The 20,178-nt window shown below is 38.1% G+C and overlaps 1 protein-coding gene across 2 annotated transcripts in view; it reads right to left on the bottom strand.

The window, feature by feature from the left end:
* APLF (aprataxin and PNKP like factor) overlaps positions 1 to 20,166 on the bottom strand; it is an 80,367-nt gene extending 60,201 nt beyond the window's left edge. Inside the window, exons 1-2 of one of the 2 annotated variants that reach the window (XM_043603541.1) lie at positions 19,683 to 20,166; positions 5,100 to 5,171 (exon numbers count right to left, since the gene is read on the bottom strand). In XM_043603541.1, the coding sequence (XP_043459476.1) occupies positions 5,100 to 5,171; positions 19,683 to 19,778 (168 nt within the window). In that variant the 5' untranslated portion in view covers positions 19,779 to 20,166. The remainder of the gene's footprint in view (positions 1 to 5,099; positions 5,172 to 19,682) is intronic. The other variant, XM_043603542.1, reaches the window with a different exon arrangement.
* Between the last annotated feature and the right edge of the window lie 12 nt (positions 20,167 to 20,178).

The following is a 20,178-nucleotide window of genomic DNA, read 5'->3' as shown; positions in this document are numbered from 1 at the left end:
CAGGCGCTCCAAGAATACTAACTTTTGATGTCCCTTTTGAGTCATCCCCTATCCCATTCTCTTCTTAGTTCACTCAAAGGTAATTATTATACTGACTGTTGTATCTATCACTTCCCTAATGTTCTTTATTATTTTGGCACTCAAGTTGATGATCATGAATATACTGTTTATTTTTGTAGAATTTTTAATCTTATATAAATGAAACTATACTGTATATATTCTTTCAATGTTGCTTTTATCAATGTCATACTCCTGATTCTAATCTATATTTTTCATGCTTTCACTGTAATTTATCCTCACTGTTGTAGTGTATTTCATTAAATGAATATATCACAATATATTTATCAATTCCATTGTTGATAGAAATTTATGTTGTGTCTAGTTTCTTGCTATTATATAAATAACGTTGCTTTTCAGGTTCTTGTACACATCTATGTGTGTATGAGATCTGGCTTGTAGGAAATGCACGCCTTCATCTTTAGGAAATTAACGTCAAGCTATTTTTCAAAGTGGCTACAACATTTAAGCTCCCACCAAAAGTTTATAACTGTTCTACTTGTTTACATCCTCATCAATACTTGAAATTGTTAGACTTTTCATTTTTGTCAATCTGTTGGGTGTGCAATGGTATCTCACTGCAGTTTCCTTACATTTCTCTGCTTAATAACAATGCTGAGTACCTTTCTCATGTTTACTAAACAGTCAGGTTTCCAATTCTGTAATGTGCCACTCAAGTAAGTATTTAGCCCATACTTTGATTGGATTGTTTATCTTTTCTCATTGATTGAAGGCATTTGCTATATATTTTGGATATCATTCCTTTGTCAACTACTTGTGTTTTAAATAACTTTTCCCTGCTATGTTTTTCATTTTCATTATAGTGTTTTGATAAGCAAAGTTTCTTAATTTTAATGTAATTGGATTTTTTAAATCTTTCTTTTTATAGCTATTTTAAAACTTCCCTACTCTAATGTCACAAAGGTTTTTTCCTATATAATCTAACAGTTTTACCGTTTGACTTTCACACTTAAGCCACCTAAAACTGATTTGTGTGTATGGTTTGAGGCAGGGGGTCTAATTTTTTTCGCCTAAACAAATAACAAACTATTCCAGTACCATTTGTTGATGAAAACTCCCCCTCTCCACTGATGGCAGTGCCAGCTCTGGCCCAAATCAAATTCCCACATATATAAGACTGGATCTAAGGGGGCTTTCAATTGTAAACTTCTACTCAACTGAAGGAACCAAATCATCTTGTGAAGAAAACTCACCAGTTAGTCTTACCTTCAAGAAATTTTTTAAAGAAGAGACTATCAAATGGCAAAGGAATCCTGACTTGGGAAATACAATGAAAAAATAATAATAATAATGCATAGGGTTCAAAGAACCTGAGTTCTAATTCCCACTTAACAACTTGCCGACTTTGTACAATTAGGTATTCTCCAGAGGGCCCTGATATTCTAAATTGTCAAAAAAAATGCTGCCAAGGAAAAGGTAAAAAAATATTTATCTTTCTCCCATGTATATAAGGTCATATTTACTAGAAAGTTCATAAATTATACTAATAATATTTAAAAGATAAATATGAACAAAAGTATAATTTTAAAAAACCTTATTATACCAAATTTTAGTTTTATACCTATAATCTAATGAGGAATTTTTTTCTCTAGTTTCTAATTTTGTATCTATCACAGTTTGGTACTCAAAAGACACTTGCTGACTTCAAACAATTGTTTTACAGGAGTATAATCTAATTAAAGACCAAGTAAAGATGAAGAATGCTTTCTAAAAGATATCTTCTTTTAATGGAAAATTGCTCAACTCCCATGCAGAAATCTGACCCACTTCACAAAAGATAAAGTTTAACTTGGGGCACCTGGGTGGCTCAATCAGTTAAGCATCTGACTTCAGCTCAGATCTTATCTCTCAGTTCTTGAGTTCAAGCCCTGCATCAGGCTGTCTGCTTTCTACACAGAGCATGCTTCAGATCCTTTATCCCTCACTCTCTGTCTGCCCCTCCCTTGCGCGCACTCTCTCTCTCTCTCTCTCTCTCTCTCTCTCTCTCTCTCTCTCAAACACAAAACAAATATTAAAAAAAGGGGCGGGATGCACCTCAATGGCTCAGTCATTTAAGCATCTGACTTTGGCTCAGGTCATGATCACATGGTTTGTGAGAACAGCTGACAGCTTGTAGCCGGCTCAGGATTCTCTCTCTCCCTCTCTCCCAGCTCCTCCCTCACTCATACTCTCTCTTTCTCAAAATAAATAAACATTAAAAAAAAAAGAAATTCATGGGCATTTGTCAATCTCAATAGCTCAACATAGGATAATAAAAGTACTTTATGTGTGATAGAAAGCACTAATGATACAAAAGGCAGTTGTACATATAAGAGGAAAATACATATAAATTTTAAATGTTATAAATCTATTTTATATTGTTATATATTTTATTATATAATTTATTATATAATATATATTTATTTTTATATATAATATATGACTTATATAATTTCATACCATATTAATTTTACTGCCACAGCATGCAGTCCAAAATAGATGGACTCTCATACACATTTTTTATTCTCCTACACAACTAATTTTTCAAGTGAAATATCAGAAACTGATATCCCTACAATATATCAGTACTTAACTATAAAGCAAGCTGTTAAAATTTTAGCCCTCAATAAGAACTTTCAAATTAAAATACAACCCTAAAGAACAAGGTCTAAATTTTACAAATATTCCTCTCTACACACAGATATATAAAAATCTATTAAAATACAATGCTGTAACATTTATTTAAAGGTTATTTACTTATATTGAGAGAAAGAGAGAGAGAGAACAAGCAGGGGAGGGATAAAGAGAGAGGGAGAGGGCTTCAAGCTCCATTACAAAGCTGTAATCATCAAGACAGTGTGGTACTGGCACAAGAACAGACACTCAGATCAATGGAACAGAATACAGAACCCAGAAATGGACCCACAAACGTATGGCCAACTAATCTTTGACAAAGCAGAAAAGAATATCCAATGGAATAAAGACAGTCTCTTCAGCAAGTGGTGCTGGAAAAAGTGGACAGCGACATGCAGAAAAATGAACCTAGACCCCTTTCCTGCACCATACACAAAAATAAACTCAAAATGGATGAAAGACCTCAATGTAAGACAGGAAGCCATCAAAGTCCTTGAAGAGAAAGCAGGCAAAAACCTCTTTGACCTTGGCCACAGCAACTTCTTACTCAACATGTCCCTGGAGGCAAGGGAAACAAAAGCAAAAATGAACTACTTGGACCTCATCAAAATAAAAAGCTTCTGTACAGTGAAGGAAACAATCAGCAAAACTAAAAGAGAACTGAAAAAATGGGAGAAGATATTTGCAAATGACATATCAGATAAAGGGTTAGTATCCAAAATCTATAAAGAACTTATCAAACTCAACACCCAAAAAACAAATAATCCAGTGAAGAAATGGGCAAAAGACATGAAGAGACAGTTCTCCAAAGAAGACATCCAGATGACCAACCGACACATGAAAAAATGCTCAACATCCGTCACCATCAGGGGAATACAAACCAAAACCACAATGAAATACCACCTGACACCTGTCAGAATGGCTAACATTATAACTCAGGCAACAACAGATGTTGGTGAGGATGCGGAGAAAGAGGATCCCTTTTGCACTGCTGGTGGTAATGCAAGCTCATGCAGCCACTCTGGAAAACAGAATGGAGGTTCCTCAAAAAATTAAAAATAGAACTACCCTACAACCCAGAAATTGCACTACTAGGTATTTATCCAAGGGATACAGGGATGCTCTTTCAAAGGGACACATGCACCCCAATGTTTATAGCAGCACTATCAACAATAGCCAAAGTATGGAAAGAGACCAAATGTCCATCGATGGATGAATGGATAAAGAAAATGTGGCATATACATATATATATGCCACATATGGCATATGTATATGTATATATACATACATACACATACAATGGAATATTACTTGGCAATCAAAAAGAATGAAATCTTGCCATTTGCAACTACACAGATGGAACTAGAGAGTATTATACTAAGTGAAATTAGTCAGAGAAAGACCAATATCATATGACTTCACTCATATGAGGACTTTAATATACAAAACAGATGAACATAAGGGAAGGGAAGCAAAAATAATAAAAAAACAGGGAGGGGGGACAAAAACATAAGAGACTCAAATATGGAGAACAGAGGGTTACTGAGGGGTTGTGGGAGGGGGATGGGCTAAACAGGAAGGGGCATTAAGGAATCTACTCCTGAAACCACTGTTGCACTACAGGCTAACTTGGATGTAAATTTAAAAAAATAAATAAAAATTTAAAAAAAAAAAGGGGGTGGGGGGGGAGAGAGAATCCCAAGCAGTACAAACTGTCAGCCAGTCTCACAAACCGTGTGATCATGACCTGAGTCAAAATCAAGAGTCAGATGCTTAACCAACTGAGTCATTCTGGCACCCCCAATCCTGTAACATTTAAGTAACTCTGGTCACTACCCCACTCCCCAAAAATAAACCATTACATAGTTACAGGCTTCCTTATAGGATCTTATTTGTAATATCCAGTTATGAACAAAATCCTAATTTATACATGAACTGGTGGTCATCTTTCACTAAAATTCTAACTATGTAAATGTAGCACTGTCTTATGGGGAAAAAAATACTTTAAATAGTTTAGATTTCATCTCCCAATTATCCTCTGGAAATAAGAAGGATATATTCTGAAATTGATTCTCTATTTGCATAACCTTAGAAAATAAGCCCTCTAACCAGGAGCTGGAAAAAGGTGAGAGACAAAGAGTTAAAATGAGTCATGAATAGGGGCGCCTGGGTGGCTCAGTAGGTTGAGTGTCTAGCTTCGGCTCAGGTCATGATCTCCTGAGGTCCATGGGTTCAAGCCCTGCATTGGGCTCTGTGTTGACAGCTCAGAGCCTGGAGCCTGCTTCAGATTCTGTGTCTCCCTCTCTCTCTGCCCCCACCCTCACTCACACTCTGTCTCTCAAAAATGAATAAATGGTAAAAAAAAAAAAAAAATTTTTTTTTAAATGAGTCATGAATAACATATTTACCGGTTTGATTCGAAGCTGGCCACCGACCACCTCAAGAATTGCATGTCTTCTGGACACTCTCTTGTCTGTTATCTACAGGGGGAAAAAAAATAAACATTTCTAATGCAGCTACCTCCATAAAAAAAAAAAAACCAGTAACAACAACAACAAAAACCCACAGCAATGTTTCTGATATTAGTAGGCTACATATCAAATACTCATTCAGCAACTGTATATTAAAATGATTGTCCTCATTGAACAGATAACAAAACAACTCAAGAGATTAAGGGACCTGCCCAACATAACAGGAAGAATAAATAGCAGAGCAGAGACTCAAGCTTGAGATCTAACACATCCCAAAATTTTCATGATGGCTTCCATTCAAGATAGACATTTAGTGGAGATTCTCATCAATAAAACTCATAAAATGACAAAAAAATGTATACAATGTGTACTTATTAGGAAACTTCTCAAGTACAAGAAATATGTAGCATGTTATAATGACAAAGGTTTTAAAGAGCAGCAGTCTGGTAAATATAAAGGTGTGATGACCAGGCTTGGGGTCAGGCCCACCTGCACTGGAGCTCTGGGGCCATCAGCAGTAGTTAAGAGAACAGGAAGGTGGGAGGGGGAGTGGTGTAAACCAAATATTTACAGTGAGTAAGAGATTATCATTTATGTGTATGTGTGTGTGTGTATAATACAATACATACACATGTTAATTTTAAAAGGTAAAATACATATATTTGCTTCCCCTTTTGACTCAACATGCTTTAGTTACACACAAGCACTTCTGCATACCAAAGTTTAGAAATGGCTTGCACTTTAAATCTTGAAATTGCCAACTGAGTCTTCCCTGCAGAACTATAAACATGATGGTTAAGTCTGCCTTTGTTATTTGTGGTTGATACATAATGAAAATGTTTCAAGCACCAACTTTACTTAACATCATAATTATGTGGCCCATCTTTTGATTACCTTAGTATCTGTATCACTTCAACTCTGATATTATCCATATCAGTACCAAAATTTTCAGTAAAAACAGACTACAGCAATGCCCAGTTCAATTAAACTCTTTAGTTACACAAAAACTTGCAAAAATGTCAAAGTGCCAGGAATCAGTAGTCATCTTTTTTTTAACGTTTATTTATTTTGGGGACAGAGAGAGACATAGCATGAACGGGGGAGGGGCAGAGAGAGAGGGAGACACAGAATCAGAAGCAGGCTCCAGGCTCCGAGCCATCAGCACAGAGCCCGACGCGGGGCTCGAACCCACGGACCGCGAGATCGTGACCTGAGCTGAAGTCGGACGCTCAACCGACTGAGCCACCCAGGAGCCCCAGTAGTCATCTTTTTTAACCAGAGAGCAGTTTCACATATAAGACTATGACTATATAAAAGTAGTAACATCAAGCATCACAGTGGAATGAATTCCACATATGTGAATTTTTGATCGCTACAGTTGATTTTTAGAACATTTTCTAAAATGAAGTATCTTAAAGGTAGCCCATTTAAAATATATACACTATTAAACTAATAATCTACCAGAGAGGGGAGAAGAAACTCGGAGGTTCCTGTATTCTTTCCCATAATGTGCCTTGTGGACATTATCAGGTGATAACGCACTTTACCATTTATAAAAATGATTTATCATTTGCATAGAACTTTCCCTTAAATCTTAAGATCCACCACAATACTGTCATAGCTATTGTTCACATGTTATGAACTTGGGAATTGAAAGTCTAGAGAATTTAAGTAACTTGTGTAGGCCACTCCTCGAGTAGGTGGCCTACAAATCCATATTCATTAATAAAAATAAATATGTGAGAAAAAGAGTCATATATGACTCTACATCTGCATATGATCAGTCAGAAATAGTTTCAAGAAATGAAAATTACTCTGCGTCAGGGAGTAAGAAATTTCTAATTCTAACTTGGGTAGTAAGATCTCATTGTGAACTGCAATAATACAAATCGATTTTCTAACCAACTGAGTAACAGACTGCCAAATATAAAATCATGGCAAGCAATGATGGTTCCTGTAATAGTCTAGCTTGGGTTTCTTTATTTTTCAAACCATATTTTTGCAGGAAGTAATACTGGACTTTTCCTATCCCAGTCTTTCTTTGAAGGAGGCTTTCCAGACCCCAGCATGAAAAAAATGTACAAAAGCATAACATGACCTCTAGTGGACACATGATTCCACAACAGTGTAATTACATGGCAAGCTGTGCATTTCTATAGTATACCAAAAAAAGTGTTTTTTTTTTTTTGTTTTTAAATGTTTATTTATTTATTTTGAGAGATGGGGGGTGGGAGAAGAAAGGGAGGAAGACAGAATCCCAGGCAGGCTCCGCGGTGTCAGTGCATAGCATGACACATGGCTTGAACCTATCTATGAACCATGAGATCATGACCTGAGCCAAAATCAAGAGTCGGACCCTTAACCAGCTAAGCCACCCAGGCACTCCATGTATTATCTTAAGTCTTCACAAAACCTGAGGAGAAGACATTATTACCTTCATTTTGTAAGTGAGAAATATAAGTGCAGAGAGGCTAAGCAATTACTTATAGTTACGCAGCCAATAAGCAGCAGGACCAGGACTTGAACCCAAGGAATCTGATTCTAGGGACAGGACACTCTTGCTTTTAACACTGTATTGCCTCCCTCATTATCATTACATAAAATATCTTTTTTTAGATTATTTACCATCAGCTTAACTATCTAAACTAGAACATACCAAAGAACTGGAAATAAGGTAGAATGACTATTTAACAAGCAAGTAGACATTCTGAGAAAATCAAGCCCTAAATGGAATTCCAGAAGGTCTTGGGACACCTGGGTGGCTCAGTCAATTAAGCGTCTGACTTCGGCTCAGGTCACGATCTCACAGTTTGTGAGTTCAAGCCCCACATCAGGCTCTGTGCTGACAGATCACAGTCTGGAGCCTGCTTTGGATTCTGTGTCTCCCTCTCTCTGCCTCTCCCATGGTGACGTTCTGTCTCTCTTTCTCTCAAAAATAAAAAAACAGTAAAAAATTAATAAAAAAAAAAAGAAATTCCAGAAGGTCTTCAGGTTTCCATTTATTCATTTATTCTAATGTCATACCCAAATCTAACAAGCTGTGTTATATGAATTTGCAATTCTCTATTCACAGCAAACAATAAAGTGGATAGGGTTTAACAGGCAGTGCATTAACACTGGGGGAAAATGATTGCTATTGGTCTGTAAGTAGAAAGAGAAAGGCTATGGAAAAGCAAAGAAACCCAAAGACTCAGAAAGAATGTACTGGCTAGAAGCTACAGAGAATAGGGACAAATGGCATAACGTACTTCAAAAAGTACTGATTACACTTACCAGGGTCTACTTATTGATTACCCTATTTAAATGAAAATTTCATTTGACAGTCAGACATTTCACATCTTAAGAAAGCCATAAAAATAGTTAAAATAGAGGAATTCCCATTTCCTAGCAAATAACTGCAGTCACCTAAATACTAATCATACCATACAAAAAAACTCAGAGATCAACAAATAGAACACATAAAACCACCTACATTCCACATGTAAAGCACAACTAGGAGACAGAGATTACCACAAACTTTACATATAGGAGGGGAAAGAAACACCAAATGCAGATCAAGCTTCAAGGCAAGTGATAACTGGGAGGAAGAGAAGAGAGGGAATGAGAACCTAGGGGTGGTGGGGCACAGATAATATCACTCTCAGAAATAGTCACGCCTTGAGTGGGAAATAAAACACTTCTCACATCCAGCAGTTCAGTGGTCCAGCAAAACTGGAAACAATTTGGGCATCAATAGGAATAATGGTAACAATGGAATACAAACACTGAATACAAAAATAATCCATGAGTTCACAATGAACTCAAAAAAAGGGCCTGGGGCTAGGGCTGGGAGGAAAAGCCCTTCTTCATAAAAGAATCCCAGCTAATGAAGAAGAAATGATCGAACCAGAAAAATCACTACTTTGCAACTACAAATATAATAACTGACTCAGTAACGGACCAGTGGATGTTAACTTTCAGGTGAAAGCTTGATGAGAAAAAGAATATTCCTGAAGTCCCAAAGCATCATTGCACAGATTACTCACAAAGGGAACTGTGTCTTTTTTGGGGAAGTCTGATAGACACCACCTTTCCCAAGTGACCACCCAACATCGCCAACAACAGCACAAACTCCTAGCTGGGCCTTGTGATAAGCTGCTTCAATTTCACATCGAATATGTAATATTCTTGCCCAAAATGTTTAACCTGAATCTTATTATATAGAAACAATCAGACAATCAAAATTGTGGGCTTTCTTTAAAACAACTGGCCTGGACTCCTAAAAACATGAATGCCATGAAAGAATAGTTCTAGATTAAAGAAGATAACGTTTGATTGGATCCTAATTTTTTTAAATGCTAAAAATGGACATTATTGGAAAAGTTGTGTAAAATTAAATATAGGACCATTAAAATTTACTGTACAATTATAAATTTCTCAAGTGTGGTAAGTTTATATGTATGTACATAACAGTTTATATATATTTATGTATATAAAAATGTTCTTGCTCTTAGGTGATACATGTTGACATATTTAAGGATGACGAGCCAAAATCCATACAATGTACCTTCAGAAGGGTTCAGAAAACAATACATATATGAGAAAAAAACAAATATATATATATATATATGTGTGTGTATATGAGAGATAAAGAAAATGTGGCAAAATGTTACCATTAATTAATCTGCTAAAGACATATTAAGTGTTCATTGTACTATTCTTTCAACTTTTTCTGCAGGTCTGATATCTTTCAAAATGAAAAGTTGAGGGAAAAATAGTTAAAATTTCAAATATGTTGGTGCCTAAAAGGTTTATTATCAAATTACCTAGAAAATGTAGTATATGATTGCTAAATGACATAAAACACCGTCTCAGTAAAATTTATTTACAGTCATCTCAGTAAAATTAATAAGACTCTTTCTATAGTAAATTTTTCTAACTTCCTCGCTTGAGACTGGGTACCACAAACTGGTAGCCGATTGGCTACAAATCATTCAGGCTGGTTTTTTTCTCTCAAGTTTTGAAAAGTGTATGCACCCTCCATCTCACCACAGTGGTCAGCACCCCTACAATCTCCCACTGAACACCTTTCACTCTTTAGTGTATGCCTGGCCTCTAAGGCATTTGAATTTGCAACTTATGATTTGAGGCACACCTTTTTTAAGATTTTAATTTTTTTTTTAGATATTATTTTAAGTAATCTCTATACCCAACATGGGGCTCGAAATCATAACCCTGAGATCCAAGAGACGCACGTTCCACCAGCTAACCAGCTTGGCAGCCCCAAACTACACCTGTGCTTTCAGATGCCAGTTCTTCACATGTGACATTGTATACCAGATGCTACTAGTTGCTTGATCAATAGCTATTCATTTCTTTTTCCATACTAATATGTACTCTCCTTTTGTTTAGGCCAACAAGGTACCCATTTAAAAATATCCAAATGCCCATAACTCCTCGTAGCTATGGACAGTCAAACGACAAGTTCTAGGAAAGGATATGAGAGGGAGTGTGTGTATTAACAACGTTTTCTAGTTTCCGTATCTGATGTTTTAGTATCTGGCACCTTGAACTAAGGAAGGACTACCCCAAGGGTTATCAGGTTCTTAGACACAGTAAATGACTCACCTGCAAGTATACCTTTCATATGCAAAATAACCAATCTAAAGTCTGTACCCCCGATTATGGCTTTACCTGGCTCTTATGCTGTGCTAATCGCCCCGGGACTAGGCATCAGACAACTAGGGACAGCCCATACAGCTCAGAGCTCATAAAATTATTCAAAACTAGACCACCCGACACCTGTTTATCTTGCCTTGCCCATTCATTCCTAAGAAAGTTGTGAGAAAGGCTTTCCTGCAGTTCCCCTAGCTCTCTCTGCCTTCTGCCTCCCACCAATCTCACGTGGCCCTGCATGGCATGGTGTGCCTTTCTTTCTCTTGGGAACTGTGAGTAATAAATTATCTTTTCAGTGGCAATCATCTCATGATCTGTTGGCTTCACCATTCCTGAACAAAACAACAAAATCTCCATTTTAAAACAGTGGAGCTTCTGGAAAGATTATTGTCTTCAAGATAACAAGGAACAGGCTCGAAAGGAGTGGACCTTTTTTTGCCCTGTGCCTTTCTCTTTTCTTCCTGCTTAAATGCTATGCTTCCAAGTACAGCAGCCATCTCGACTGCAGGCATGAATCACGTGCAAAGGATGACCAACGAGGAACACAGAAGAGCCGGTTCCTTGAGTATCTGCAACAGCCCCGGGCTGACTGCCCCTGAGATTCTCTTACAAAAGAAAAATCAATTTGGTTTGTCACATCTCGGTTACCTGCAGCCAAAAGCAATTATGATTAATATCCTTTACTTCAACAATACTGGACATCTAATAACAAATTTATTTATGTTCAGCCAGTCAGAGAAGGGGAATAGTAGGAAACAGAGAAGCTAACCAAATCTGTGCATTCAAGCACAAGAATTTTTTTTAGTATTAAAAAAAACTGCACAGCATACAGCAGGAGCTGAAGCATACGCAGGCTACAGGGTAATGCTGAAATCACTCCTATCCTTTGTTAACAACAGCTGAAATGACAGAAATTCTTCTTCAGACACTACAGAACAAATGTTTTTTACTTGAATTCTTCATACGGTTTCGTGAATGGGGACAGGACTCTGTCTTTTGTATTGATACAATGTGGATCCCTTCTCTTTGATTTTCTGGTTCTGAATTGAATGTTTCCTGATAAGGACAAGTCCTTTCGCCTTGTCTTCATGTCTCATTTTTAAGACATGAAGTTTGTGCTAGAAGAAAAGATAAAGACATGAAAACATAAAAGAATTGTTTGTGAGTTGTTTGACAAATATTTATTTTTGACATCTACTGAAGTCAAACAGAATGAAGATTTTCTTACGCTACTAGCAGAAATGCTTGGATGTTTTGACTCAAGGTCTCTGACCTATTTGTTTATTATTTCCAAAATTCTAAAAATAAAAAACAAACCTGAATAAAATAAAAGCAGAAAAGTTACTGGACCCTGAAATAGAATAGACTGGTACCTTTCATTTCATTTTTGCCTATATATATTTACTAAAAAACCAATAGTCCATTTTTCTTAAAATGTTTTCCTACAGAAATTTCTGAATATCACAGGCAAGTACAATGTATCTCGTAAATACAATATCCCCATGTAGCCTGGCTCCTATAAACACAAGAACAGAGAAGAGGCAAGATTTGCTTTTTCCAATATGAATTACAGAAGACACCAAAGGGTAAGGTAATAAAATTTTTCTTGTACAATACTTAATAACTTACAGTGCTTTCACACAAGATTGTCTAGTTTGCTCTATTAACAACAAATAAAAAATAGGCAAATTCAAACTTCCACGGTAGAGAAAAATTAAAAAAAAAAAAAAACATCTGGTAGGAGATTTGAATCTGTATCATGAGAAAATGCATAAACCTAAAGAAGCATAGGCTCTACTTTAGGCATAGTTTGCATAAAATATCTTCCTCAAACTTTTGTGTGTATATGTGGCAAGTACATAAAACCTAAAATTAAGACCCAAATTAAACAGACTCATTGTTGACAAACCTGTTGATGAAGCATAAAAGTTTCGTTTCTAGAGTGCTTCCCAGTTACCAGATCCAAGATGCACTCCCCAGAGCTCAATCTACCTTGAGACTCTGTCAAAACATTAGATAAGTCAATCTTATTCCTCAAAAGAGCAAAAGTTAGTTAACACAAGGTGTTTAATGTTACCATACTTGGAATGTACCAAAGGTCATTTTTCTGATATTAACAAAGGGCAAGTTTGAGGAAACAAACATAGGCTCTCTAGAGAGATTCCAGTAAGCTCTCTTTATTTTTTTTTTTTAATTTTTTAACGTTTATTTATTTTTGAGACAGAGAGAGACAGAGCATGAACGGGGGAGGGGCAGAGAGAGAGGGAGACACAGAATCGGAAGCAGGCTCCAGGCTCTGAGCCATCAGCCCAGATCCCGACGCGGGGCTCGAACTCACGGACCGCAAGATCGTGACCTGAGCCGAAGTCGGATGCTCAACCGACTGAGCCACCCAGGCGCCCCCCAGTAAGCTCTCTTTAAAAGGTTATTAAAACACTGGATGTGAAATGGTCTTTGAACTTGTGAAATACTTTCCCCTAAGACCAATGGTATAATAGTAGTTAGGCTATCAGGTTACCTCACAACTATCTATTTAATCCACAATACTGATGAAATATGGATCACTTAGATTTTAAAAAGTAAAATGCAATACCTGCTGAGCTCTTAATTCAAGGTTGCTGAATAGCCAGCCAAGATGATAAAACTGGGCTGACTTAATGCCACTGAGGTTTCAACTCACCCAACCTGCTTGGCTTGCAATGCTACTTGTGAAGTGAATGCTATACAAAGGTAAGAATATTATCCTCACCATTGATATGATAGATGGCATCATAATAGAGACAATATAATGAGTAAAAACATAAGCAGAGCTTAGGAAGACAAAACTGGGTTGAAATCTCCACTTGGGACTTCGATACATTAAAGTTTCTCAATAAAATTCAGTTCAGCAAAAATTTCTTAAAAGACTTATTCTGTGCCAAGCATTCTTAGTGTGTCCAGAAGTGGTTTTCAACTCTGATTTCACAACAGAATCATCTTCAGGGCTTTTAAAAATACAGATACCCGGGGCGCCTGGGTGGCGCAGTCGGTTAAGCGTCCGACTTCAGCCAGGTCACGATCTCGCGGCCCGTGAGTTCGAGCCCCGCGTCATGCTCTGGGCTGATGGCTCAGAGCCTGGAGCCTGTTTCCGATTCTGTGTCTCCCTCTCTCTCTGCCCCTCGCCCCTCGCCCGTTCATGCTGTGTCTCTCTCTGTCCCAAAAATAAATAAATGTTGAAAAAAAAAATTTTTTTAAATAAAAATACAGATACCCAGGGACACCTGGGTGGCTCAGTCGGTTAAGCAACCGACTTTGGCTCAGGTCATGATCTCATGGTTCGTGAGTTCGAGCCCCTCCTCGGGCTCTGAGCTGACAGCTCAGAGCCTAGAGCCCGCTTCAGATTCTGCCTCCCTCTCTCTCTCTGCCCCTTCCTAGTTCACACTCTGTCTCTCTCTCTCTCTCTCTCTCAAAAATAAAAAACATTAAAAAAAAATAATAAGTAAATAAAAATACAGATACCCAAATACTACCTACAAGAATCAAAATACCAGTGGAAGGAACATAGAGAGAGGTACAAAGCATGTGAGAAGATGGCATATTCAGGCTGAGTAGTACGTGGGAGATAATTTGGAGAGATTGATTTAGAAATCAATATATGTAAAATATACAGGAATATACATACATATGAAAAGTAATTCACTATGCACCTATTAGAATGTCCAAAACCCAAAACACTGAGAACACCAAATGCTGGTGAAGTTGCGGAACAACAGGAAATCATTCATGGATGGTAGGGATGCAAAATGGTACAGCCACATTGAAAGACAGTTGGCAGCTTTTTACAAAACTAAACACACTCTTAACATATGGTCCAGCAATTGAGCTCCTTGGTATTTACCCAAATGAACTGAAAGCTTATGTCTACACAAAAACTTGCACATGGATGGTTGTAACAGCTTTATTCATAACCGCCACAACTTGGAAGTAACCAAGATATCCTTCAGCAGGTAAATGGATAAACTGTGGAACATTCAGACATTGCAATATTATCCATCACTAAAAAGCCATGAGAAGACATGGAGGAACCTTAAATACCATTACTAAGTGAAAGAAGGCAGCCTAAAAAAGTCTATATTTACATACTGTATAATTCCAACTATATGATATGCTGGAAAAGGTAAATTATGGAGACAGTAAAAAGTTCGGTAGGTTGCAAGGGGTTGGGAAAGGAAGAAAGAACAGAAAGAGCATAGAGGATTTTTAAGGCAGTGAAACTATTGTGTGTAATACTACAATACCTGATATGTGTCATTACACATTTGTCAAAACCCACAGAATGTGCACCAAGAGTGAAGCTTAGTGTTAAACCATGGACTTTGGATGATAATGACAAGTCAATATAGGTTCATTGGATATACCAGTGTGGTGCAAAATATCGACAGTGAAGAAAGGTGGGGTGAGGAACAGAGATGAAAACTCTCTGTATTTTGTACTCAATTCTGCCATGAACCTAAGACTGCTGAAAAAAATAAAGCCTATTTTAAAGAAGAAAAATAAATACTGTAAAAGCAAAGTCCATAAAAGTTAAAAGGGGATCAGTGATGTAATGTGATTATCCCACAAGCCTGGTCAGCACTTACCCAATCATCCAATCGGTCATACACTTTCTGTCTCGGACCCGGGAAATCATACATCCACTGAGCCTGAAGGGCCTTTCCCTCTCTACCACCCACTCTCCACCTACCAAACAGCTAACGGTTCTGACACTCCAAAGTCAACTCAATGTCACTGAGTCAGGAAGCCTTCCCTAACCCCTCATCTTAACTGTGGGTTCTTTCCTATACCTCTCTGTATCATGTAACATCCTTTTCTGTTTGGCTCATAGTACTGAAACAAATTTTTTAATTAAATGTGACCTTTCAGAAGTTGGAGGTTATATCTAAAAATCCAGATTTCTTACTACTCTCTCTTTTTTTTTTTTTCATGTTTCTTACTAATCTTGAAAATAACCATAGGACTTTGTTACCAGGTGGGCATGGGGGTGAGTGGCGGGGACCACATTACAGGTCATTTTCCTTGTGGCCTTCCCAACACTAAGGCAGCTGTCATCTATGACACTGCTGTGATTTATTTACCATCATCCCTGCGCTGTTTTTCCTGCACAGTCCCATTTCATTCACTCAGGTGCCTGCCTGGTTCCAGTTCCCATTTGAGGTTGCAAATGCTATTTAGTTACTTGTTTCTCTGACTCTCATACCTAGGAAACTAAGTTTCTTGAGAGTAATGACTTGTTTCTCTTTCATCCTTCCATTCTGACTACAGTATATATTGAAGTATTTTCTGAATTCACTAAATGAAAATGAAATAGGAAATGGAATAGAAAAAAATGCTAACATTCAATCCATCATGAATGTTGCTCTGAAAGCTTTAGCAGTTGCTTCTTTGTTATGCTTAAATTCACTTCAAAATTCTATATCCTTTTCAAACCTAAGTTACAAGTAGGCTCTTTTTGAGGGTTGGAAGAATGAGAAGCAGAGACACAGAAAAGGAAGAGATCATGTCCTTTGAAGGCCTACTATGTGCCAGACACTGTACTAGACTAAAAAGGTGCAGGAGATGGAGGGGATACCCAGCAGCTAGGAGTGCTTGGCACATCCCTAGGGACCAGATAGGACTAGGTTCCAGAAAGGCCAGTGAGATTCTGCAAAAGGCACAAACAATACAGAGTTGCCAGGCCAGGGAGTGGTTACTGGCTACTTTTGTATAAACTTTGTAGGACACTTATAGCATTCTTAGAAATGGTGAACTGATACCAGGGAAGGTCTGTATTAGAGCTCATGACTATCCCCACCCACAACCAAGGGCCTCTTCTCTTTTCAATTAAAGCAGTAGATTCTATTACACCTGCCATTAGGAAGACTCACTAGATAGCTGGCATTGTCCTTTTTCCTTGGAAGAAACAGATTAGAAACGATTGTGTCATATAATCCCCATCAAAACAGAAAAAGGGAAATTTGAAATCAAAAACAGTGATTTTCATTTAAGAGTATAATCAACTTTTTAAAAAGCATATATAATCAGCTTTAATTAGAGAAAAACCATAAAGCAAATAATTTGGCCTAAAGGTACTCTTGACATGCTATACTGTAAAACCTTAACTAAAGTTAAATTTTTTACTTAAGATAAATTATAGTTTCACATATAGTTGGAAGATATAATACACAAAGATCTCTTGTACCATATCCCCAGTTTGCCCAGCAGTAACATCTTGTAACACTATAGTACAGTATCACAACAGGATACTAATATTGATACAGTCAAGATACAGAATATTTCCACCACCACACAAATCCTCATGTTGCTGTGTTATAGCCATACCAGTCTCCTTCTGCTCCCCTCTCCACTTCTTTAACTCCTGGCAACCACTAATCTGTTCTCCATGTTTACAATTTTGTAGTTGCAATAATGTTATGTAAATGAATTCATACAATATGTAACCTTTGGGATTGGTTGACTTCAGCCAGTATAATTCCACGGAGATTCATCTTGGTGTAAAACCTTTAACTGGTATGGATCATAAAACACAATTACAACCTGGTAAAGTAACCAAGACCTCAGGCTCCCTGATGACTCCCACTAAAGTAAATGGCACAAGAACATTAAATTTCACTGTACTCTGTTATCTATAAGTGGTCTCTATATGCGCTCTCCTGCCACTGTAAAGACAAAGACATTCTCATCAATTTGTTTCACCACCAAGCCCATTTTACACATTGGAATTAAAAACCTTTATGTTTGTGTGGCCATGAACGCTTGTGAAACTTGTCTCCAAAAAAACATAACCTGTTAAATGAGTTCAAAAATCACATTATGAGTAATTTACAATGAACATCCTGAGTTTTCCCACTTCAAGTAAGTCTTTGCTCTCTCACACTACAAAAAAAAAAAGCATCACTGGAATAACTGCTGTTTGAAATAGCACCTTCATGTTGAGTTTTAACCACTGCAAAGAAAATATCTTCTTTAAAAAAACACAAGCTGATTTGTTCTTCAAATTTTTCCTTTAACACACTTAGGACACTGTTCATAACCACTTCTAATATCTGCCAAACTTGGCAAGAGAATGTCATCACAGAAAGATTATTCAAAAAGGAGAAGCAAAATTCTGACCAGATAGACTAACTTTCTACTCCTTACTATTTGAAGACAGGAACCAAGTAGGCTCATCTCACACCAGCAAGCCTATAATACAAAGATCAAGCTACAAGTAATGAAAGAGTCTGCAACCTGTTGCCATGTTTATAAAACACAGGCCTAAAATTCATCGACCCTTAACCAGAAACACAGTACTCTGTATTGGTGATACAATTTGTTAAGCAAATCAAAATTCACTTGTGAACAGACATAAGGTTTCTAGATGAAGCACATACTCTGTTAAATTTCATATATATATATATATATATACACACACACATATGTATATATATGTATACACACACACATATATGTAAATATATATGGAGAAAGGAGGAAGGGAGGGAAGAAGGAAACAAATCTCTCAGGTAGCTCTCTCAAATTCAAATGTTTGTGTAAACTAACAAACTATGGGGAAAAGTAACAATGTTATTTAAACATTTAAGTAATTACTTGTCCAGTAAAAAAAATAAATACCAGGTGAACTTCAACTGTCTCAATAACCTTACTATCCATATATGTACATACACACATACACATCGATTAGGACTGACCTCTGCATCAGAACCCCCAAGTACCACTCCTTTTCCTGCGCCAAGAAGGAGCCTAAGGCTAATAATATCAATGGTTCCATGTAGACACTGGAGGCTAGCCAGGACAACAGTCCACACTCCTCACTGGCTGGCATTAGCTCACTGACACAGGTTGGTCTCCAGAGGCCAAGAGAAAACTCCTAGAGGGCAGAGACCTATATCTCATTCATCTTTGTAACCCCACAGTGCTACCGTCTGCAAAGGTGCTGCGCAAAGTGGGCACTAAACAAAATATGTTGAATGTTACAAAAAATAATATATCTGTTTTAGGTGGAGATCTATAAAATTTAAGAATGCAACAGGAAAATTTCCTAACTCCTAAACATCCCAAAGAGGGTGGGGAATATATAGCTTAGTGGCACTACATGTCCAAAAGCTTATTGGCACCCTTTAAATAACCGCTGTATGGCTCAATTTTCTCTTATGAACAATGAAGATAATAAGAGCACCTCATTCCTAGGATTTTGAAGTGATTAAAAAGTTGGGACACGTGAAGTCCTTAGATCAATGTCCGGAACACTACACTCTACTCTAAGGGTTAGCTGCTGATATTACTGAAAAAGACTATTCCATAAAAGTAAGGCCCATACAGTCCCACAAGAGGCCAAAAGCTTAAAAGAAATCATTCTAGGAAAGAGAAAATCAGGGGTTGGCAAACTTTTCCTGTAAAGGGCCAAATTCTACTGTAAATACTGTGGCTTGTCAGGCCAAGAGACAATATCCTCAACTCTTGGGCCAATTGTTCTTCCTATAAGGCTAATAGGTTTTTTGTTTGTTTGTTTACATTTCACATTTTAAAACTTAAGAACCATCCTTAGTACATGGCTCCATACAAAAACAGCCTGGATTTGGACCCAGGGCCATAGTTTGCTGACCCCTGGATAAGATTATAATGATCATACAAATCAGTGCTTATTAAGGGCACCACTATAAAACGTTTGTGAGCTGTTTAAAGTTGACTGAAAACCGTGCTGCTCCCTAGCTTCTAAAATCCAGACAGGCAGGGCCGGGTGGTAGGGAAGCCAGAAACGGGGCTTCAGGAGACAGCCAGGACCTCGCACGGCTCTCCGGGTCCGACCGAGCCCCCTGCCACACTTACTCGCAGCAGCGGCCCGCGGCCGATCACCGTCTCCCCGGGCGCCAGGGCCACCCGGGGGCCGCCGTCCTGCGGTTGCAGCTCGAAGCCCCCGGACATGGCGGCGAAGACTACACCCCTTGGCAAGGAGACGGTCCCCGCAGCCGTTTCCGCCTTCCATGGACACGCACAGGGCCTAGGCAGGCCCTCGGAAAAATGCAGGGGGAGGGGGAGCACAAGCTCCGCTCGGGGGTGTCCAGGCCTGGCACGGCAGGAGCTCTGGCGCCGCAGCAGGAGCCCCGCCTCTCCTCTCCGGCCGGTGACGCACTCCGGGATTCCTCCAACACTCCGCCTCAAAATTATTTTTTAAAAGCCCCGGCTAACCACCCCACCACCCCTCTTTCTCACCGCCCACCCGTCACAGGGGGTGTCGGGCCTTGTAGTCCATGGCGCCCTCCTTCTCCTCTCTTGCTGAGTTGAGACGCCCAGATAAAACTACCACTCCCAAAAGGCAACGCGC

Source organism: Prionailurus bengalensis, chromosome A3, assembly GCF_016509475.1.
Source record: "Prionailurus bengalensis isolate Pbe53 chromosome A3, Fcat_Pben_1.1_paternal_pri, whole genome shotgun sequence".
Lineage (NCBI taxonomy): Eukaryota > Metazoa > Chordata > Mammalia > Carnivora > Felidae > Prionailurus > Prionailurus bengalensis.
Note: the sequence above shows the minus strand (reverse complement) of the source record. Positions and strands in the feature narration are given on the sequence as shown.